This window comes from Panulirus ornatus, chromosome 2 (assembly GCF_036320965.1).
Source record: "Panulirus ornatus isolate Po-2019 chromosome 2, ASM3632096v1, whole genome shotgun sequence".
NCBI classification, from domain to species: domain Eukaryota; kingdom Metazoa; phylum Arthropoda; class Malacostraca; order Decapoda; family Palinuridae; genus Panulirus; species Panulirus ornatus.
Window position 1 is genome coordinate 88,642,098 of NC_092225.1, and position 23,760 is coordinate 88,665,857.

Genomic DNA, 23,760 nt, shown 5'->3' on the forward strand with positions numbered 1-23,760 from the left:
TCTTCTCAAGAGAAAATAGACTTCAGCCTCAAATACGGAAAAGCACTGGCACAAAAATATACAGAAGCTAGAGCAATTTAATGTGTGATTCCGTAAGCAAATAAGTTGTACTCATGATTACAGAAATTATAACCAAACCTTCGATAAAGAAATTGCTGGGCGAGCAGCAGAAGGGGGAAAAATTCACACCAGATCATAAGCTGGTCATGGCTGTCCAGTTAAAGCTGTTTTTCGATAATTGACATTCAAATACCATGAACAGCCATCATAATAAGGTAAGAGCACATTTCCTGGAGATATATCTTTCATACTATTCGCCATTTCCCGCGTTAGCGAGGTAGCATTAAGAACAGAGGACTGGGCCTTTGAGGGAATATCCTCACCTGCCCCCCTTCTCTGTTCCTTCTTTTGGAAAATTAAAAAAAAAAAAGAGAGGGGAGGATTTCCAGCCCCCCGCTCCCTTCCCTTTTAGTCGCCTTCTACGACACGCAGGGAATAAGTAAAAAGTATTCTTTTACCCCTATCCCCAGGGGATATATATATATATATATATATATATATATATATATATATATATATATATATATATATATATATATATGTATATATATATATATTTATTTATTTATTCATTTATTTATTTATTTTGCTTTGTCGCTGTCTCCCGCGTTAGCGAGGTAGCGCAAGGAAACAGACGAAAGAATGGCCCAACCCGCCCACATACACATGTATATACATACACGTCCACACACGCAAATATACATACCTATACATCTCAACGTGTATATATATATATATATATATATATATATATATATATATATATATATATATATACAGACATATACATATATACACATGTACATAATTCATACTGTCTGTCTTTATTCATTCCCATCGCCACCCCGCCACACATGAAATAACAACCCCCTCCCCCTGCATGTGCGCGAGGTAGCGCAAGGAAAAGACAACAAAGGCCACATTCGTTCACACTCAGTCTCTAGATGTCATGTATAATGCACTGAAACCACAGCTCCCTTTCCACATCCAGGCCCCACAGAACTTTCCATAGTTTACTCCAGACGCTTCACACGCCCTGGTTCAATCCATTGACAGCACGTCGACCCCGGTATACCACATCGTTCCAATTCACTCTATTCCTTGCACGCCTTTCACCCTCCTGCATGTTCAGGCCCCGATCACTCAAAATTTTTTTCATTCCATCTTTCCACCTCCAATTTGGTCTCCCACTTCTCGTTCCCTCCACCTCTGACATATATATCCTCTTGGTTAATCTTTCCTCACTTTTTCATAGAAAGTTGTGATTCTTAGTTAACGGTGAGGCAGGTGTATATTTATGCATGAAAATCAGGATAAGTATTCTTTTATGAACCAGTCCTCACTGTACATTGTAAATATTTTTTTCAGTCAAGGATTATGAAGTAGCAAATATGCCAGAATTTTTTTCCCTCGATACTCCAGTAAGAGGCTAACGTCAGTAATTCGCGTATGATGATAATATACAAATCATATCACAACTCTGAAGTCACAGGTGGATGTAAAAGTTGGGTAAGACGTTATATGCACAATCTGCTGTACATTGGGATGATGAAATAGTGAGTTCAGTAGAAGCATTGTCACGTACGTTCACTTGATCAAGCAGTCACATTTAACTCAAGCAACCTCATTACGAAAGCGCTACATAACGCTCCCCTCGAACAGCGAAGCTGTGGAATTCTTTACCTTCCGTCTTTCCTTCTTCCCATAATCTTTCAACCTGTTCTGAAATTTTGATTTCTGGAGAAAGCATATGATAGGGTTGATAGAGATTCCTTGTGGAAGGTCTAAAGAATATATGGTGAGGGAGGTAAGCTGTTAGCACCAGTGAGGAGTATTGCATCAACTGTGTAAGGCATGAGTGAGTACGAATAAGATAGAGAGGAGAGTGAATGGTTCCAGGTAAGGTTGGTATACGGCAGTGATGTGTGATGTCACCATGTCAGTTTAGTGATGTCAGTTTGTTTACGGATGGGATGGCGAGGGAGGTAAATGCATGAGACTTGCGGGGAGGGGCTTATTTGTAATCTGTAGGCCTTACAGTGTGGGGCAGGGCTATTTAATTACTTTAGGAGTAGGCCCATATTACTGAACTCAAAATGATGGAAAAAGCCTGACATTTACTTTACCTCCATTTTTTCTCTAAACGTTTCATTCAAATTATTATTACAATTGACCACATTTCATTCAGCTAATCAATACGGTCACGACAAAAATCTGTTTATGTGTAATTTCGTAAGTACTTGAATAGATGTCACGTATTCATTTTAATTCTGAATCTGTCAAAGGGCCAATGAAAAACCACTCAAGGACCGGATTTGGCCCGCGGGCCGCCAATCGAATAGCCCTAGTGTAGGGGATGAGGTCTGGAATGTGAGTCTATTGATGTTTGCTGATGACACACCATTGATGGCATATTCGAACGAGAAACTGAAGAAGTTGGTGAATAAGTTTAGAAGAGTGCGTTAAAGAAGGAAGTTGAGAGTAAATATGAATAAAAGCAAGGTTATTCAGTTTAGCACGGGTGAGGGACAGGTCAGTTGGAGTGTATGTGTGGAAAAAATATGGAGGTGAAGTGTTTTAGATACCTAAGAGAGAACGTGGCAGCAAGTGGAAGTGATTATAGGATGGGGGATAGAGCGAAGGTTCCAGGAGCGTTGACGAATTTGTGGAAAAGTAGGTCGTTATCTTGGAGGGTGAAAATGGGTATGTTTGAAGTTATGGTAGCCCCGGCATGTTGTATGGTTGCGGGGCATGGGCTGTAGATGATGTTCGGAGGATGGCGGATTTGTTGGAAATGAAATGTTTCAGGATAGCATGGTGTATGAGGTGGTTCGATCGAGAAAGTAATCAAAGAGTAAGAGATGTGTGTGGTATAAAAAGTGCGTAAATGAGAGAGCTGAAGTGGGTGTGTTGAAATGGCTCGTGCATATGGAGAGAATAAGTGAAGAGTGGTTGACAAAGAGGATATTTTTATCAGAAAAGAAGACATAGAGAGATAAGGGAAACTAGATTGGAAAATAGGTAAAGATATTGGATAAGGAAAATTCTAGCATAACAAAGTGGGTCCTCGGAATGGCCAGGGTAGAATGCTTGTCATAATTATTCGGGCACTCGACTATCAACTTTGATTTCTTTCAATACGGCCTCTCTTCAAAAGTTTCTGCATTTTTCCCCCAATGTTGTTTCCTACTCTTTCCTTCAGCTTAACTAGCTTATTGTTGACTTCTCCAGATGAATGAACTACGATTTCATGGCAGATGGGCCAGAGGATCGATGTTTTATTCATTCTATATTGGGTGTGAATTATGATTGCAGGAAATGAGAGTCCCACAAGGCACGAAGGTAGTTCACGCCATCTCAAATATGATTTGTGACCGCAGGTGTAGTGTGTGTAACAGGACATAGTAGTCTGATTTTGCTAGGCACCCACTGGGGTCTTTGACAGGAGCCCACTTGACCAACGCCCATGCTCACCAGCTCATTCCGAAAAGCTTATTAATAGTTGTGACTATTATACCTCACATGAATAATAAACTGAACGACTCTCAAATTTGAAAATTTCCGGCCCATCGCCATTGCTTCTGTACCCAGAGGCCTGATACTTGTCTTATTGGACAAATCACGACGTTTCACGAATGTTACACCGATAGTGATTTCGACTTTAGTAATGGTCACTGCAAGAAGATTCGCATTCTTATCCCGTATGGAATTACTGACTTTAAAGAAAAAGACCATTGGCATTATTTTTTCACATATACATAGCACCATTTTTTACAAACATTTTAATTTTTCATGTCCATCTGATTGGGAGGAACGTTTTACCAGATTTTGACTCGTAACTTGATGGAGAAATGCTTTCAAAGAGACTAACAAATTATCTTAAACTGAGCAGTGTATCTATACAGACTATTTGATATATAATTGGTAGGGAAAATATTTAATGCGTTCAAATGCTTTCCTTCCGAGCAAACTTTTTGCGATGCTTTATGTGTACTGCTTGCAGAAAAATGTGTACTTTCATGATAGCAATGCCATCTCATATAGTTGTTTTTGTAGAATTTTTTTTTCACATTTCATAAGTTAACCTTCAACAAGTCAACAAAACTGATGACGTCATAAGTAAACAAAAATTAGTGCTTTCTCCTGACGCATGCGCAGTACTGGAACATGTTTGTCATCAGCTGATTTTTGACAGTAACAGGGAGTCAGCTGTGTGTGCTGTAACTGGAGTCTGGAAGAGACTGCTAAGTCAAATTGTAACATTGTGCCCCGTGATCATCAGTAGAAAAGCTCAATATGACAGGTTTAATTGACCCCTTTTTATGTTATATGGTTGTAGATATCCTTATAATTTGGTTTATTTTGCAAATCAGGTAAAATTAAAAGGATAAAAAGATATCATTTCTCTAAGATTTAGTTTTCATTAGTCATACTGTTACATTATCGATACATTCATGTTGGTGTGTTCATTCTTAAACCGTGTGCCCCCATGGCTTGTAGATACCCTCATTCGTTGGTTTCCTGTTCTTTTACTTTGAGAAGTTTATATGTATTATTTGGCCCAGTTTACCATACATGCAGTCGTAAATCACATTGGAGTTAACCGAAAAGTTTATTTTAGTTTCACAAACCACAGATTATGTTTTAGACTTAGCATGGTTAGAGGGGGGGGGGGGATTCTTGCCTGTACTCCAATAAACCCTTTGCAAAGATAAATCTTCCTGGGTATGGCCTTAAGTCAAGTCGACCAAGAATGGTAACACTAGTTTAGTTTCACTACCACTAAAATTTGAATTCTAATATAATGGCAGGATTTGTTGCTGAACATAAATTAAGACCTTAGAAGCATTCTTAGGATTTTTTTTCTTTTTTGTGTCATACAGTATCAGAGGTAGAGGAGAAAGAAATCTGTATTCCCCATGTGTTGTAGAAGAATACAGGGGATGGGTGTAGGGGGTTGGAAACCTTCCCTTTCTTGTATTTCAATTTCTAAAAAAGGAAACAAAAGAAGGAGCCAGGTGCAAAGTATTCATCCTCCTCAATGACTAAGATTGGGATGTCAATGAACGTGGATGTAACCAAGTTGAGAAGGGAGGATAGGTAGTACGTTTGAGGACAGTAACCTGGATATTCTGGTTCTGAGTGAAACAAAAACCTAAGGGTAAAGGGAAAATTTTTTTGAAGATGTCTTAGGGGTCAGTTCAGGGGATGGTGAGAGGACAAGAGCTAAAGAAGGAGTAGCTCTATTACTGAAACAGGAGTTGTAAGAGTGTGTGATAGAGTGTAAAGTAATAAACTGTAGATTGATATGGGTAAAACTGAAAGTATATGGTGAGAGATGGGTTGGTGCTTATGCACCTGGCCTCAAGAAGAAAGATCATAAGAAGCAAGTGATAGCAGGTTAGTGATTGTCACCAGTTTTGGTACATGAGACCAGGTATTTGTGATGAGTGATTTGAATGTGAAGTCACGAATGTGGCAGTTGAGGGTATAATTGGTTCGCATAGGGTATTCAGTGTAATGAATGGGAATGGTGATGATTTTGTGGAGGTGTGTTGAAAAAGGATTGATGATTGAAAATACCTTGTTTAAAAAGAGAAATATACACAAGTATACATTTGTGAGTAGGAGAGATGGTAAACAGGCATTATTAGATTACATATTGATTGTTAGGTGCGTGAAAGAGAAACTTTGGATGTAAATGTGCTCAGAGGGGCAGCTGGTAGGATATCTGATCACTACCTTGTGGAGATGAGGGTGAAGATTTGTAGAGGTTTTCAAAAAAGAGGAGACAGTGTAAGGGAGAAGAGAGTATTAAGAGTAAGTGAGCTTGGAAAGAAGACTTGTGTGAAGAAATACCAGGAGAGACTAAGAGCAGAATGGCAAAAGGTGAGAGCAAATGAAGTGAGGGTGTGGATGAGAAATGGGAGGCATTTAGAGAGGAGGTGATGGCATATGCAAGAGATGCATGTGGCATGCAAAAGGTAGGAGGTGGATAGATTAGAAAGGGTAGTTAGTAGTGGGATGAAGAAGTAAAGTTGCTAGTGTAAGAGAAAAGAGTACTTACAGGGAAGGAGTGCAAATGATTGGGAGATGTACAAGAGAAAGTGGCTGGAGGTCAAGAGGAAAGTGCAGGGGTTGTAAAAAAAAAAGGGGCAAATGAGAGTTGGTGTGAGAGAGTATCATTAAACTTTAGGGAGAATAGAAAGATGTTTTGGAAGGATGTAAATATATTGCGAAAGAGAATAGAACAGGTGAGAACATCAGTGAAGGGGACAAAAGGGAAGTGATAAAAGGTAGTGATGAAGTGAGGAGATGGCGTAAGTACTTTGAAGGGTTGTTAAATGTGTTTAACGATAGAGTAGCAGATGTAAGGTGTTCTGGTTGGGATGGTATGCAAAGTGAGAAAGTTATGGATAGTGGTTTGGTGAAGAGAGAAGAGGTGTGAAAGCCTTGTGGATGATGAAATGTGGCAAGGCGGCCAGATTGGATGATATTGCAGTTGAACTTATTAAAAAAGGGGTGACTGTGTTGTTGATTAGTTGGTAAGGATATTCATTTTATGTAAGGATCATGGTGAAGTCCCTAAGGATTGGCAGAATTCATGTATAGCACCATTGTATAAAGGCAAAGGGGATAAAGATGAGTGTTCAGACTACAGAGGTATAAGTCTGTCAAGTATGCTTGGTAAGTTTTATGGGAGTGTATTGACTGAGAGGGTGAAAGCATATGCAGAGCTTCAGATTGGGGAGGAGCAGTGTGGTTTCAGAAGTGGTAGAGGATGTATGGATCAGGTGTTTGCTATGAAAAATGTGTGAGAAATACCTAGAAGACAGATGGATTTATATGCAGCATTTATGGATCTGGAGAAGGCATATGATAGGGTTGATAGAGATGCTTTGTTGAAGGTCTCAAGAATAAATGGTGTGGGACGTATGCTGCTAGAAGCAGTGAGTTTTCATCAAGGGTGTAAGGCATGTGTATGAGTAGGAAGAGAGGAGAATGAATGGTTCCCAGTGAAGTTCGGTCAGTGGCATAGGTGTGTGATGTCACCATAGTTGTTTAATTAGTTTGTAGATGGGTTTGTAAGGGAGGTAAATGCAAAAGTCTTGGAGAGAGGGATGAATATGCAGCCTGTTGGGGATGAAAGGCCCAAAGAAGTGTCAGGTGTTTAATGATCAGCACTGGTGGCTGATTTGAATGAGAAATTGCAGAGGTTGGTGACTGAATTTGGAAGACTGTGTGAAAGGAGAAAGTTGAGAGTGAACGTGAATAGAAGCAGGGTTATTATGTTCAGTAAGGTTGAGGGACAAGATAGTTGGAATGTGGGTTTGAATGGAGAAAAATTGGAGGAGGTAAAGTGTTTTAGATATGTGTGGAAACAGAGAATGTTATCTTAGAGGGCAAAAATGGGTATGTTTGAAGAAATAGTACTTCCAATAATATTATGTGATTGCAAGGCATGAGCTGTAGACAGGGTTGTGCAGAGGAGGGTGGTTATGTTAGAAATGAAGTGTTTGAGGACAATATATGGTGTGACTTGGTTTGATCAGTTAAGTAATGAAAGGGTAAGAGAGGTGGTGATAAAAAGAGTATGTTTGAGGGAGCAGAGGAGGGTGTCTTGAAATGGTTTGGATGTATGAAAAGAATGAATTAGCTCCCTCACTAATAAGGGAAACAGCAATCAGGTATGAAAGAAAGATTATCTGAAATATGTGTATTAGAATTTTGCAGTGAAAATGACTGCAGAAAAGTACCTTGCAAAGGTTAAGAAGCTGCATGCAGCTTCGTGAATCTGGAGAATGCATATGACGGAGTTGAGTGGAGTGTTTTATGGGATGTGTAAAGGATATATAGGGTATGGGAACAACTGCTGGATAGTGTGAAAGCCTTCTTTAGATCAGCAAATGTATGTATAGGAGTGGATGGAGAGTTGAATGAAAGTTTTGGTATACATGTTGGTGTATGGCAGGGCTGTGTGATCTCATCGTGGCTTCTTAACATCTATATGGATGGAGTGATAAGAGAGGTGAGAGCAAAGGTGCAGAGGTGCAGAGACTGAGTGTGGTAGTGAAGTATGGTGGCTAGTGACAAGTCTTTTAGCAGATGAAACTGTGTTGTTTGCTGAGAGTGAAGAGGAGTAGCAGAAGGTTTTAAATGCATTATATGATATGTGTAAGTGTAGACAATTGAAATTTAGTATGAGGAAGAGCAAAGTAATGGTGTTTGAAAGGAAACAGGGTGAGAGTATAGATTTTGCAAAACCCTATGGAGTGAAAAAAGAAAGTGACCTATCTTGTGGTTAAGATATGGAGGGAGAAAGACTGGAAGAGGTTAGAGAATTTAAGTATTTTTGAGCTATCTTGGGTAAGTTTGGTGAGATAGAAGGAGAGGTAAGGGAGAGAGCAGTACAGTGTAGCATAGTTATTGGGTCCCTTGATAGAATAATGAATGTTATAGGTGTAAGAATGGAAGTGAAGGGATCCTATGCAAACAAAAATAGACATGCAGTGAGTCCCAGAGGTCAAGATTCCAGGCTTTGGAAATGAGCTGTTTGAGAGGAACATGTGGTATGACTAGATGGAATGAAGAAAGAAAGTAGGTGAGGTCTGAAAGATGTGATATGACAAGGAATACATAGGGAATAAATTATGGTACGGTGGAGTGGGTGAATTGTAATACTTTGAGGTGGTGTGGGCATATGAAAACAATGCAAGATGGGGAGTTTACCAGAAGAGTGTACGATAGTACAATTAGAGGGGTTGGTTTGAGAAAAAGAGCACCTTTGACATTGGGAAAAAGAGGGCAGGAGTACTGAAGGGAGAGAAATAGCAGAAGAATGTGTGGAATGGTGTATGCAAGGGAGGCACATGATGACAGGGATGATTAGAAACTCTTTTGCCATGGCAATATTGTTCACAGTATTTCAGGAGTTTAAACATCCTCATTAATGTATTGTGAAAAACTAATATCATTGTCCATCATGTAATTTCATTTAATGCTAAACCTGGATGCCATGCTATGTTACATATTTTTTTGATTTAACACTCAAGTGCACCCTTTTCTTCATAAAGTACATCATACATTCCTTATCCTCCTCCTCACGACATAATTCTAAATCCATTTTTCATTAGAATTCCAAATTTTCCATCCTACTGATAATGAAGTCAATATCTTTATGCTTATTCTTTGCTGTGTATGAGATCCAACACCTATTGTATATCATTTATCATGATAGTTTCTACTACCACTGTTTTCTTTTATCTCTCTCTTTCCAAGAGTTCATTTTAGACAATATTCTTTTCAGTATTTGTCCTTTGTGTTTAGGTAACAGAAAATCTACCTTCATCCATCTTTTGACATGGTACCTACCAGTTCGTAGTTGGGTATGAGCTCTTTGGCACTCCTTAATCTTTTGTTTTAAAGAAGTCTTTGAATTCTAAATTGGTATCCCAGGGAAATATCTGTTTGTTGCATTATTATTGGAAAAGTTTGATATTAAAATTATGTTAAACCATAATTTTAGCTCTGCTGTCTTACACTTCTCTGAGCATAATACTGGTTATTTTCAGGACGTTAAAACTGAGGACTGCCTGATGTAGATATATACTGGTGGTGGGTAGTTTCATTGATACTTTATACTGTTCCTTTGCATGTCTGTAGGTGTTCTGGTGTCATGCACATGATTGATGAGCATATTGTTTAATTTTGTGGAAGTAAGGGCTCCCAAAGTAGTGTTGTGGCTTGTTCTGTAACATGTGGTGTACCTTTGTTTTATGAGTTGAAATGTTATAATGGTTTTTGTTTGATGCCTTTTTGCCATTTATTTTGTATGCTTTTGCAACTGACTGCTTTTTGACATATGCTACTCCTAAATGTGCTTTAAATCTTTGTTATTCTCTTGGTTACATTAGTTATAATATATAACAGAGCATGTGTTAACTCACTGCTGCTTCCTGTTTTGTGCACAGGAATTATTCCTTTAAATAATGAGCTTCTAACCTTTTTGTGATGGCAGGCTTGATGATTTTATATGGATTGTAGTCCCTTACACATGGGTTTGATGTTGGCTTTATTATGGTCATGATAAGTTTTACCTATATTTCCTTCCACCCTGCTGTTTAAATTTATGTGTGGATTTCTTTTCAAAAAAACAAGTGTAGATATTTTCCTTTCATATTACTGTACTGTATAATTTTTTTTTCAAATCAACAAGTTTTCTTTTTCAAAGCTTATGAATGATGAGGTTGTGAGTCTAAATACAAATTTATATTACATTCTAAGAAGAACCATGTTATCTTTTATGGTATATACTTTTATTCTGGTCGCATTTTGTACATCACCATGTTTCACTGCATCTACAATAATGCTTCCATTTTTGCTGCCATATTCATCTTCATCAGTATCAGTGTATTTGTGTCCATTCAGTAATAGTTTCTCATACACATCTCTTATAGACTAATATCCTGGTTATATATGATTTTCCCAATACTTTTTTTCTATTTTTCTTGCTTAGTTATGCTGCACTCATTTCAAACGTTTCTTCTCTCACATCTTTCATTGTCTTTTCTTGGCTCCTTTATCATACTCTCTTCCCAGACAATTTTGACTCGTTATGATGTGTTCTAAAAATGTTATTATTGTTTGTTACTTCTCAAAAACTGCATTTTATTTTCGTACACACCTGTTCATTACACTTATCTCTCCCCATTACAGAGTGTCCTTGTTCCACATGCTACTATAGGTGCCTATCATGTTATCTTGTGTCAATAATGTTATCATGTAGCCAGTGTCTGACTTAAGGCCGTGGACTTTATGTTGCCTTTGTTTGATATAGTTACAGAGTCTTTATTTTTCATATTTTTTGTATAGTTTAAATAAAATGTAAAGCATATTTGATTGTTTTAGAAGAAAAGATTTTACTTATTTATCTGAAGACTTACCAACTCATATTTAATGGGGCAAGCAGGATTGAAGTACAGTGATACTAAATGGTAACTGTACCACAGTCTTCCACCAACTCTGAACTCTGGTCACTGGATAGTGGCATGTGCTGACTGGTAGGTGCTCATCTGGATGGACCTTACAGTCAAGAGTTGTGGGAAACAGTGATGAAAGATCTTTGGATGTAGGTATTTGTTAAAGAAATTGCTTTGATATGCTAATTTTTGTTACATGTACTATGACATTATTATGTGTTTGTAATTAACTATGTATACTTTTATATGCAAGAGTGTCTGATCTTTAATGTTCCATACATAATTCTTATTTGTCTCTCTGATAACACTAAACTTTGTGATCAGTGCTGTCTGATTTTATTGTAATATTTGATGCCTTTTATTGTATTTTGCACTCTTTGAAATGGAAATATGCATAGGAGCATTCAGATTTTCAAAAGTTGAAAGTCTGTATTTAGATTGTGGCAAGCTCCTTCTGAATGCAAGACCCAGGATATTTGAATTAATGTTTCTCTTTGCTGTTGAATGTGCACCATCTAAATGTACATATAGGTATGTTTTTGCTTCTGAGAGGGCTGAAGTATTAAGATGGACATCCAAAGTTCTCTAAATATTTGGATGCAATAATAAAGTATACCATAGCCACCTTAACAGTCCTGTCACACATATATGCACGCCAGGTTTTATTCATGATTTTGGACTTTAGACACGTTCATACATGACTCCCTTTGGTGAGTTTTGTAGGAAGAACTTTTCTGTCAAATTCCTTCAAATTTTGTTATGCCTGAAATGTCGTGTTCCCATGTGGTATAAAGAAAATGACCAACACCCATCAGAACTGTGCCATTGGCTCCCAGGACTTCCACTCTAGCACCTGCTACTTGGATATGATTCTTTGAGGAAGAGCCCCCCAGTAATGATGCTCCTGTTGCTTCTGTTACCCCTTCCTCAAAATAGTCAAAATGTGTACAACCCTCCTGGCAAGCTAAGCACCTGCCTGCATGAGCTGATGGAAAAGAAGGATAGACACTTATTGGCATTGCAGTGTCAGTGAGGTGGCATTGTGTATAGAGCTTTGTTTCAAGCTCTTCCTCTATAGAAAATATTGGAAGAGTGAAATATATTTACATAAGTGATATTTTTTTTTTTTTTTTTTTTTTATACTTTGTCGCTGTCTCCCGCGTTTGCGAGGTAGCGCAAGGAAACAGACGAAAGAAATGGCCCAACCCCCCCCCCATACACATGTACATACACACGTCCACACACGCAAATATACATACCTACACAGCTTTCCATGGTTTACCCCAGACGCTTCACATGCCTTGCTTCAATCCACTGACAGCACGTCAACCCCTGTATACCACATGACTCCAATTCACTCTATTTCTTGCCCTCCTTTCACCCTCCTGCATGTTCAGGCCCCGATCACACAAAATCTTTTTCACTCCATCTTTCCACCTCCAATTTGGTCTCCCTCTTCTCCTCGTTCCCTCCACCTCCGACACATATATCCTCTTGGTCAATCTCTCCTCACTCATTCTCTCCATGTGCCCAAACCATTTCAAAACACCCTCTTCTGCTCTCTCGACCACGCTCTTTTTATTTCCACACATCTCTCTTACCCTTACGTTACTTACTCGATCAAACCACCTCACACCACACATTGTCCTCAAACATCTCATTTCCAGCACATCCATCCTCCTGCGCACATCTCTATCCATAGCCCACGCCTCGCAACCATACAGCATTGTTGGAACCACTATTCCCTCAAACATACCCATTTTTGCTTTCCGAGATAATGTTCTCGACTTCCACACATTTTTCATAAAATAGATTATAAGTGATATTATAATCTATTTTATGGAGTTAGCGTCTCATTAACAATGAGAATTTATTTTAAATTTATAAGTAATTTTCTTTTTCATTTTTATACATGATTGAATTTACATAGCCAGTTACTGGATTCATTGTAGTTTTGTAAGTTATTTCCGTATCTCATTTGAATATATAATTGATTTATATAGCCAGTTACTGTGCTTAATATTTTTAACTTTTATAAGTGATATCCATTTTTCATTTTTATGCGCACCCCCTCCCCAAATTTTTTCACTTTTAGAAGAGATGTCCATGTTTTATTTTTATGTACACCCCTCTCGGCATATGTCCAAGTTCTGTTCTGACCAGCCGGTCGGATCTCAAAATGGACGTGTTGGATGTGTCAGCATGGCATATAGAATTCGTATACCTGTACTGCATTCTTTTGTCCTACTTAATTTCTATCATGATTATCTCATTTTTTTATTAACCAGCTTTATTATGTGATTCTATAGTTTCTTTTTATGTTCTACTTAAGATTTTTTTTGTTCATTTTTATTTTTCTGTTCATATCTTTCCGGTCATATGTATGGATGGTCATAAGTCACTTGCGTTGTAAGTAGGGGAGAGCTTGTATAAGTATTGCAGGAGGTCACAGTGATGCATGTGATCTAGTATGTGCATAAAACCCTTTGGAAAATGAAACACAATAAGTTCCCAAATGCACTTTTGTGTAATGATCACATTGTCAGGGATGATACAAGAAAGAAATACAAGACATAAAACAGTTTTTGATATACAAGGAAGAGCCATAGCTAAGATGCTTTAGCTTCCTCTCTTCCTTGTTTATCTACTGACTGTTCTGCGTCTTCTGTCTCATTCTTGTATCTCTCCTGACGATGTGATTATTACACGAAAGTGCACTTGGGAACTTATTATGTTTCATTTTCCTTGTGGCTTCATGCATATGCATGTATAAGTATATGTACGTAGCTTGTTACTAATAGTGAGTGACACAGTGACCTCCATTTTAGAAGTGCTCTACACATATCCTTAGCTGGCATAAGCCACACAACATTGCTCTTTCGGCATATACTCCCTCTAACACCTCTGACTTCTGAAGCCTTCGGCAATAAGTATAATTTGCAATGTAATTTTTTGTTATTCTTAATTTTTTCTTTGTTATCTTATTAATATGTACCCATACAAATGTATTTCTGTATGTGTATATTTCTTATCAACTTTATTGCACGTCCTCAGCAATGTTTTTCTTCTTTGTTGATTTATATTTTTTCACCCAAATAATTTCTCATATAATACAGGTCCTTTACAAAGTGAATAGACACATTATTAGTACAAACATTAGGTGGAGAAGTGTATTTTTTAAACCCTGTATGTTATACAAAGAGAGTAGTTGAGCAGAAAAGGCTACTTAACAACTCAACCTGAGCCATAACATTTGGCTTGGCAACCCCTTTGCACTGCAAAAGAAATTACCTAGGGAACAGCACTGGTACAGCAAAGTATTGATGAGAATTGAATGGACTTGAGTATGTTTTGCTTGCTTCCTTCCTTGTAAGGTTCCTTAGATCACACATTGTAGGGAATAGATAAAAACAACTGAAAACATCATTGCTTTTGTAATGACAAAAAGTAAATTCCCATGATACTATTCATATAAACAGAACAAAGATACTGGTGGCTCAAAATATGATGAAGGTATAGGGAATGTCATAGTTAATGAATAAGATTCTCAAACAGCAAAACTACCCAGAGCATTATCCATACTGACAGTAGAACTGCATAATATTCAGGCCACACTCAAATGAGAGAGCAATCTCAAAAAAGGAAATTTAGTCTACTCAACTCCCAAAGTATATGCCAAGACATATCACCTAGTGCTGTAAAGCACCTCGTAGCTTAAAAAATGGATTCAGAGCATAGGAGTGTAAAGTTCCTCTGGTGTCCGAAACATGATTATCACTAATGAAATAGCAGATGGTGAGGCTAAAGCAGCAATATGTAGTAGAGTGTATATGAATGTGATAGCCTGCAGTGATGTGATGAACAAAATGCAAAAGTAGATTAGATGTAGATAGCAAGCAAGATGGGACTTGAAAACCTCCCCCAAAATAACAGTATATAGAGGACAAAGAAAAGTGTCAAAGTATAAGATTAGTCACATTGAATTGATATATGATCACTTAATGGAGAAGATACCTGCCAAAATATGTGATATCAGCAATTGCAGTAATACTGTAGAACATGTTCTACTGGAATGCCAAAAATTAGGAGCTTCAGAGTCAAATATCAGTTATATAATAACGTGGAAAGAATAAAGATATTGGAGAGATTTTAGAAAATAATTTGAATTGACTTCTATATTTTGTTTAAGGAAGCCTGGAAGTATTGCCTATTCTTTATCAGCAAAGTAGGACAGCAGGGATGATGTAGGAGGTATTTCTTAAGCCATTTGGTGTTTTTAGTACTCTCATGGCAAAGGCACATTTCATGAAGTCACTCTATTCACTATCTGTATGGCATTGCTCCTGTTGGACAAAACCAGATCAGAACCTGTGGAGATTTAGTTAAGTAAAGTTATCACCTTTATTAAGTTCTTGCCTCATGATATGACATTTACCCTGTCCTTGAATCAGGTGATAGTAGTCCTGTTTTCATACCAGAAAGATTTTATGAGGTTGCTAGCAAATGACAATAACAGAGCTAATAACTGAGAAGGTACAGCTCAGCACACATGGTGCAAATTAAGGCAAGCATTGTGTTCAAGATGAACTTGGAACATACAAGGGTTCAATATAAGGCAGGAGAGAATTACAGTGGAACAAATTACTGTATGAAATTGTGTGAAGAAGACAACATTGAAGATGTTGTTGAAGCTATGGAAGAGTGGTTCAGTATTGATAGGTATATGCCATCAATCAAAATCTTCTCCAACAGTGAAATTTTAGAAATGACCACCAATCCTTAATAGCAGTCACAGGTAAGGATGATGGTTGCAGTGACCCCCAGAACTTGCATCTGAAAGGTATGCTTTTAGGAATACAATAGATTGATTTCAAAAAGGCAAAAGCTTCCTGAAAAATAAAAGAGTTACCACTTACAGCAGATTATGCAGTTGCATCAGATGTTTTCACATGAACCAGGTCACAGAAGAAGGCTACAGCTTATTTGAAATTCATCGTTTTTGGAAAATAGGCACCATGTGTGAAAGGATAGTGCAACCCAGCATTCAATATTCAGTCTAACACTTCCATACTTAAACTGTATTTAGAAGTGACATTAGCAAGCAAAGACGTATTGTTGACATTTTCCTTTGGTTTGGTCTTGTTCAACACCATCTTGTAGGCTCAGATGATGTCCATGCCTTTATCAACCAATTTAATTATGTTCATGCTTCTGTTGATAACTTACCTAGCTTCTACATCCGAGGACCTGATGCATACAAATACAGCACTTAGCTCACCACCTTCACCATGTACTGTAAATGTAATGAATTGATGTATGAGGTAAAGTGCAAGACTCTGTGCAGTGCAGCATATGTATGTTTTCATACATAGTTGTTGAAGTGCCTTACTTAAAGATAAAAATTGCAGTTTGAATACAGATGAAATATAACAAATAAGTAAATGTGATTTAATAGTTTAATAGACAGTACCAAAACTCTTGGTAAAGACTAATTTTCAGCTTATGCACTTAATCAGAAAGAGAGATGTGCAGATAGCAGTGTCTCCATTGTAGTGTTAATTTCACTTAATGCTCTGTTTATCTTATGTCTGTATTTGATACCCTGCATTGTATATGGAAAGTCTTAGGTTACAGCACTTAAACACTTCTTCATAATGGGATAAAATCTTAATGATGATTGGCAATACATAAGATTTTTACAAAGACATTCTGCTCACTGGTTAGTTCTTTTATCTGATACATCTGCTTTTTGCTTTAGATTGCTCTGTTTGCCCTCAGCTCAAAAAAATAAGTGCCATAATCAGTTTTGAAACTTAACAGTACATTGTACAGTATATGTATGAACATTTTGTGTTGATAGATATCTTCATACTGTATTTGGATTTTGCTTATTTTCAGTAAGTATCTCCAAACTTTCTTCTGTCAGCTTTTGTCCCCCTCTCTCTCTCTCTTTTCCTATGTACCCCTTTTTCTGGTTAATCTTTTATCCAATTTTTGAAGGATCAATCTCTCCTTTACCTAACTGCAACAGTATTTCTTGAGGTTCTGTCCTGTCTGCTGCCCTCTTCCACCATTTCATTAAGAAATTCTTTCCTCAAAAAGTTAACAATATATATATATAATGTGTACGCTGATGACTCACCTCTCCACTCCTCATCTTCTTTTAGATCTTGTCCATCTTCTTTCATGCAATTTACATCTAATCTCAGCTGCTTTCCAAAATCCATATGTGGATAGGTTTTCTTAATGGAATGGACTCAGTTCAGTATATCCTAATGCTTTTAACTCCCAGTTTCTTCCTGCTACGTATTCTTAATCCCTTCATGACTTTGATCTCACAGCTGCTTCTCAAAACTGATTGTGCCATCTCACAACTGCTTCTCAAAACTCAGATTTGCATAGAGTTTCTTAGTGGCTGAGATACAACCTGTTTCAGCTTAATGCCTCAGAAACCCATTGTATTCTTGTTCCTCATCCTTGAACTCCTCCCAACTTTGCCATATCCATTAGTAACTGTAATTCCAGTACTTAACTATCTTGGAAACCCCTCAGTGCACTTGTCATCAAAGTCTTGCTTTAAAGATGTGTCTTGTTTAGAAACTGAAGATTCTTCTCTTTTCAAAATTTTTCAGATATCCAAAGGATTTACTTGACCTTATACAGAATGCATTTCCCATATTTAGTGCGATCCATACTTGTAAGCTTTTACTTGATGCAGGTAGTCAAAAGCAATCTGACAAGTTTTTGCCTCTCTGACCTCTTAAGTTTGCCCCAGTTTCCCCATATTGCACATTTTGATTCTTTCCTTCTTTAGATATTTCTTCGGTTTCCACACCCAGCATGAGGTTGTGTACATGCTCTTGCCATTAGCTGGATGGTACAATTCTCAGCAATCCACTCTCATGATTACAGAGTAGGCATTGGTAACTGTGATGTAGGCCATTATGAGAATTGTTTCAATCCTAGTATGTACTGCTAATCTTCATAAACCTTTATGTCTTCATGTCATTCTATAAACTACAAATGGCTTTTTTAAAAAGGCAAGATTTCCACCTCAGAAATTCTTATATTATTTTTTGTATCTTTGGTCAATACCTCAGGTATATATACAGTACAGCTTAGGAGAGGACCAAGAAGGTTGCCAGTAATTATTTTGCAGACTTCAGTACGCAGTGTGACAGCAATGGCTGGAAAATCTTACTCAAAGTTTTCAAACCATACGCCTATACCTCAAGGTAAGATTAATGTGTAAGTTATTATAGGTATGTGATAATAGGTTCATTTGTGTGCTTTTGCTTGTTTGTATACCTTGCTATACCTTCCTGCCCCAGGATCACCTTTTGTGAGGTTCCTTTAGCTTTCATGAAGTTTTTGCATGAATTTACATAAGAAAGACAGGCAACAGGAGGCCTGATTGGCCCACAACTGGGGTGTCAGGTATAATAAAACAGAAAATTAACTTGACATGAAAATGTAAATCTGCTCAGCAGTTGCATGTGTGGGTTGAACAGAGGACAGTTGAAAATTAAGAGTTCTGGGTCTTTAGCATGGAAGTACATCTTCATGAGGGATCCCGTAGGATGTTGAATTGGTGTTTGTAAGGCTGGAGAGGTGGTTGGCATTGGGAATATAAATAAGACAGAATAATTAACATGTCTGGGATGTGTAGATTTAAATGAGTATGTCTAGTGGAGGGTAGTTGTTTAGTGTGTGCTGGGTCATTTCAGTATTTTTTTTTATAACTGTCATATTTGTTTAGGAAGGGTTGATATGATAGTAAAGGGTGTTGAAGTGTGAAGGCATAAGCTTTTTTTTAATGGATTGGTGGTTGGTTATGGAGAGTGAAGGGGTAAGCTTGTATTTGGGAATTTGTGAGCGGTTCAGGTGGGAAGGGTCTAGTGTTGTTGCAAAGAGATGAGTCCCAAGCATGTTCAGTTAATGTTAAAGTGGTCAGGTAGCAGTCTTTTTCCTGCTGCCTCACCCACCAGTGGATAACTGGCATTCTGTCCGCAAACATACAATCTCTCCTTGTCATACATAACATTTGACAACACTTGATTCTCACAGCTCATTCTTCGAAACTGTAGATTTTCAGGTGATGAATACTATGTGCTGGCCCTTCCTTTTGGCAAAATACTAGGAGCAATATATAGAAGTAGGTTGGAACGTTAAGGCAGGAGCATTAGGTAGAATAGTTGGTTAAAACATTAGGCAGGAGTATTAGGTAGAAGTCATCAGTAGGAACATTAGGTAGGGGCCTCTGCAAGCACTGCACTTGAGTTGCCCTCTGCGTTTAGCCTGCTAAGGGTAGGGCGCTAAAGGCTAAGAAGCAGCACTGGAGTTCATTAGATATGAAGACTGGATTGCTGTGGCCACCTTCTTGAGGGAGTTCCGGTTGGAAACAGGCATCAGAGATATAGATAGATAGATGGTCATTCCCACTGTAAAAATCTGATCCACATATCCCCTGCCTTTCTTAAAACTCACTTGCTTTCATTGGACTATTTCAGGGCATGTGAAACAGCCTTTCAGCAAGAGTGGAGGTCAGTGTGAGTAAAATCAAAGTACTGGTGTTTAAAAGGAAACAAAGATAGCCCTGAAAGCCCTGTAGAGAGAGAAGAAAGTGTATTAAATTGTATTATGGATATGGGGTGGAAAGGACTGGAAAAGGAGATGGAATTTAATTATTTAGGAGCTATCTTGGGTAAGTTTGGTGAGATGGAAAGAGAGCACAGTACAGGCTTTGGAAATTATCTGTTTAAGAGGAGCATGTAATATGACGAGATGGAATGAAGAAAGAAATGAGAGTGTATGTGAGAGATTTGGTATGGCAGGGAATGAATTAGGGAGTGATAGAGTGGGTGAAATGTATTACTTTAAGGTGGCTTGGGCATGTGGAAAGAATGCAAGACAAGAGGTTTACAAAGAGTGTTCGAATGTATGATTAAAGGGGTTGGTGTTAGAGGAGGACCTCCTGTGAATGAGGAAGTAGAGTGGAAGAGTGCTGGAGGAAGGGAAATGTTGGAGGAATGCATGGAGTGGTGTGCATGAGTGAGGTATTGAAGGATAGGGATAAGTGGAGACTTTTGCTGTGGCCACCCCACATATGAGAGTTCCCAGAGGGAATGGACATCAGAGATACAGAAACATAGATAGATGGTTTATACCACTTCTCTTGTATCAGCCTATTGTAGGAAAGTGACCCCCACTATAAATGAGGGAGACAAGTATATGTATTGATACAGTGGTGTATCAGTAATTTTCACTGCTTGGGACCAAGCTCATTGTGATGTAGTGAAACTTCCTGAAATAGCAGTAGTCCCCACCACCCCTTCGCTGGTTTATGTAAATCATTCTTATTGTGCTCTAAATAGCCATGACTGCAACTTCAATAGTAGCTTGGTTTTTGTCATAACTAAACCCAATCAAGAGATTATCATTAATAACCATGATTTCCCACTGAAATGCTTAGGGTCATCAGTAACTAATATACTATATTCCACAACCATCTTTGTTGATTGTTATCTTTTAAGTCTTTTCTCTTTCTTGAGCTTTCTCTGTAATTTTTGCCTTATTTTACCTCTTTATTTTTTTTTTTCAAGGCCCATGAAATGTTGAGTTTGATTGCTTCAATAGCATTAAATTTTCATTATGCAAATTCGATCTGGTTTCTTGCTTAAATCTGCGTGTAATGTGGTAAGGCCAAGTTTATCTCTTTTTTTTTTTTTTTTTTTTTGCAATATTGAAATGTTTAATTATGCTCCACATCATTGCAAAATATCCAAAATAGCATTATACTGAAGTGCGAAATAATGGAACTGTTGTATTCATGTGTATTCTGTTTCTGTATTCATAAGGTAAAGGTACTGAGAGAAAGAGGAGTAATCAAAATAATAAGATGTACATAAGATTGAAGGGTGAAGGAAAAAATATGTTGAGAAGTAACACACCTTTAGAACTACAGTTACCATTAATCCATTTCTTTCAGGACCACATGTTGTAGGTTGCACTGATATCATGGTAGGCCGAACAAGAGAAGGAACACTTATGCGGCTATATTATCCATCAAAAGATATGGACCTTATGGTAAGCAGCTCATATTGAAATGATCTTTTCTCTTATTTGTGCTGATTTTCAGTTACAGATTTGTAATTTTATAATAGTAATCCCTGGGGATTAGGTAGAAAGAATACAACCCTCATATTCCCACCACATTGATAAAGGCAACTTAAAAGGGGAAGAGTTGGGGACCTCTCCTCCTTATATTGCCAACTCTAAATTATGGAACTAAAGAAGGAACCAGATGGGGAGTACTCTTCCATCTCAAATGCCCACTCTGTGTTGACTGAATGTGCATGGCTGTAATCATGATGAAAAGAAGGGAGAAATAGGTACTGTAGTATGTTTGGGGAGAGGAATTTAGATGCTTTGGCTCAGAGTGAGACTAATCTCTAAGGGAGGGGGAAGAATGGCTTTTGAATGCCATTGAATTAAAGTCTGGAGATAGTGTGAGGCCAAGAGTGAAGGACAGGTTGGCACTTCAACTGAAGGAGTTGTGGGTATGTGTGAAAGAGTGTTAGGAAGTTAGCTCCTAATTGATGTAGAGTTGTACATGAAAATAAAAGTGGATTTAAGAGGTGGATGATTTTCCGTGAGTGTTTTAGGAGCTGAGTGAGTGGATCAGGAATATTGGATTAAGCATTAATGGTGTGTTATTAATAAAGGAATTGAGCAGCAACTGACCATTTGGTCCTCTTAAGGCTGTTTGTGATAGTTGATAGTATCAGAAACACAAATTAGTTTAGTAAAAGTAGTCAATCTTTCCTCACTCATTCTCTCCATGTGACCAAACCATTTTAAAACACCTTCTGCTCTCTCAACCACTTTCTTTTTATTACCACACATCTTTCCTCAGAGAGGAAAGTGATTGGTTTTCAGTGAATGTAGGTTTGCGGTAGGGGTGTGTGATGTCTCCATGGTTGTTTATGGATGGGGTTGTTAGGGAGGTGAATGCAAGAGTTTTGGAAAGAGGGGCAAGTATGCAGTCTGTTGTGGATGAGAGAGCTTGGGAAGTGAGTCAGTTGTTGTTCGCTGATGATACAGCGCTGGTGGCTGATTCATGTAAGAAACTGCAGAAGCTGGTGACTGAGTTTGGTAAAGTGTGTGAAAGAAGAAAGTTAAGAGAAAATGTGAATAAGAGCAAGGTTATTAGGTACAGTAGGGTTGAGGGTCAAGTAAATTGGGAGGTAAGTTTGAATGGAGAAAAGCTGGAGGAAGTGAAGTGTTTTAGATACCTGGGAGTGGATCTGGCAGCGGATGGAACCATGGAAGCGGAAGTGAATCATAGGGTGGGGGAGGGGGCGAAAATTCTGGGAGCCTTGAAGAATATTTGGAAGTCGAGAACATTATCTCGGAAAGCAAAAATGGGTATGTTTGAATGAATAGTGGTTCCAACAATGTTGTATGGTTGCGAGGCGTGGGCTATGGATAGAGTTGTGCGCAGGAGGGTGGATGTGCTGGAAATGAGATGTTTGAGGACAATATGTGGTGTGGGGTGGTTTGATCGAGTAAGTAATGTAAGGGTGAGAGAGATGTGTGGAAATAAAAAGAGTGTGGTTGAGAGAGCAGAAGAGGGTGTTTTGAAATGGTTTGGTCACATGGAGAGAATGAGTGGGGAAAGATTGACCAAGAGGATATATGTGTCAGAGGTGGAGGGAACGAGGAGAAGTGGGAGACCAAATTGGAGGTGGAAAGATGGAGTGAAAAAGATTTTGAGTGATCGGGGCCTGAACATGCGGGAGGGTGAAAGGTGTGCAAGGAATAGAGTGAATTGGAACGATGTTGTATACCAGGGTCGACGTGCTGTCAATGGATTGAACCAGGGCATGTGAAGCGTCTGGGGTAAACCATGCAAAGTGTGTGGGGCCTGGATGTGGAAAGGGAGCTGTGGTTTCGGTGCAATATTACATGACAGCTAGAGACTGAGTGTGAACGAATGGGGCCTTTGGTGTTTTTCCTAGCGCTACCTCGCACACATGAGGGGGGAGGGGGTTGTTATTCCATATGTGGCGGGGTGGCGATGGGAACAAATAAAGGCAGACAGTATGAATTATGTACATGTGTATATATGTATATGTCTGTGTGTGTATATATATGTGTACATTGAGATGTATAGGTATGTATATTGCGCATGGGTGGACATGTATGTATATACATGTGTATGTGGGCGGGTTGGGCCATTCTTTCGTCTGTTTCCTTGTGCTACCTCGCTAACGCGGGAGACAGCGACAAAGCAAAATAAATATAAATAAACATCTCTCTTACCTTATTATTACTTAATCGATCAAACCACCTCACACCACATATTGTCCTCAAAGATAATTCAAAGAGAAAAACCTGTAAACTGTTCAGTTGACTGAGGAAGCACAAATGATGTATTCATTGACTTGAAACAAAGTTCTTAAACATATATATGGCACTTCTTTCAACCACTTGTAAATCATCCCTCGTTTTTTTTTCTTTTTAAGGCTCCAGTCTTGGACCAAAGTCCACATCAAGACCAGGCTTTAACTGAAATTTAGAGAGAATTTTGAAGTGGAAAAAAAAAAAGACAAGGGAAAGTATTTATGAGTTTTTGAGGAAGTGAAAAACTTGTCTTTTGTAGTGTGCCAGGTCATAATTATTAGGAAAAACATGAAAAGGGAGAAAGTTCCAAAGTTTC

At 38.2% G+C, this 23,760-nt stretch overlaps 1 protein-coding gene across 4 annotated transcripts in view; it reads left to right on the plus strand.

The window, feature by feature from the left end:
- The first annotated feature begins 4,214 nt into the window (after nt 1-4,214).
- LOC139758161 (platelet-activating factor acetylhydrolase-like) overlaps nt 4,215-23,760 on the plus strand; it is a 95,249-nt gene continuing 75,703 nt past the window's right edge. The window contains exons 1-4 of one of the 4 annotated variants that reach the window (XM_071679347.1): nt 4,247-4,363; nt 9,633-9,675; nt 18,140-18,274; nt 21,028-21,125. In XM_071679347.1, the coding sequence (XP_071535448.1) occupies nt 18,223-18,274; nt 21,028-21,125 (150 nt within the window). In that variant the 5' untranslated portion in view covers nt 4,247-4,363; nt 9,633-9,675; nt 18,140-18,222. Of the gene's footprint in view, nt 4,364-9,632; nt 9,676-11,035; nt 11,189-18,139; nt 18,275-21,027; nt 21,126-23,760 lie in introns of those variants that run through there. The other 3 variants (XM_071679337.1, XM_071679327.1, XM_071679356.1) reach the window with 3 other exon arrangements.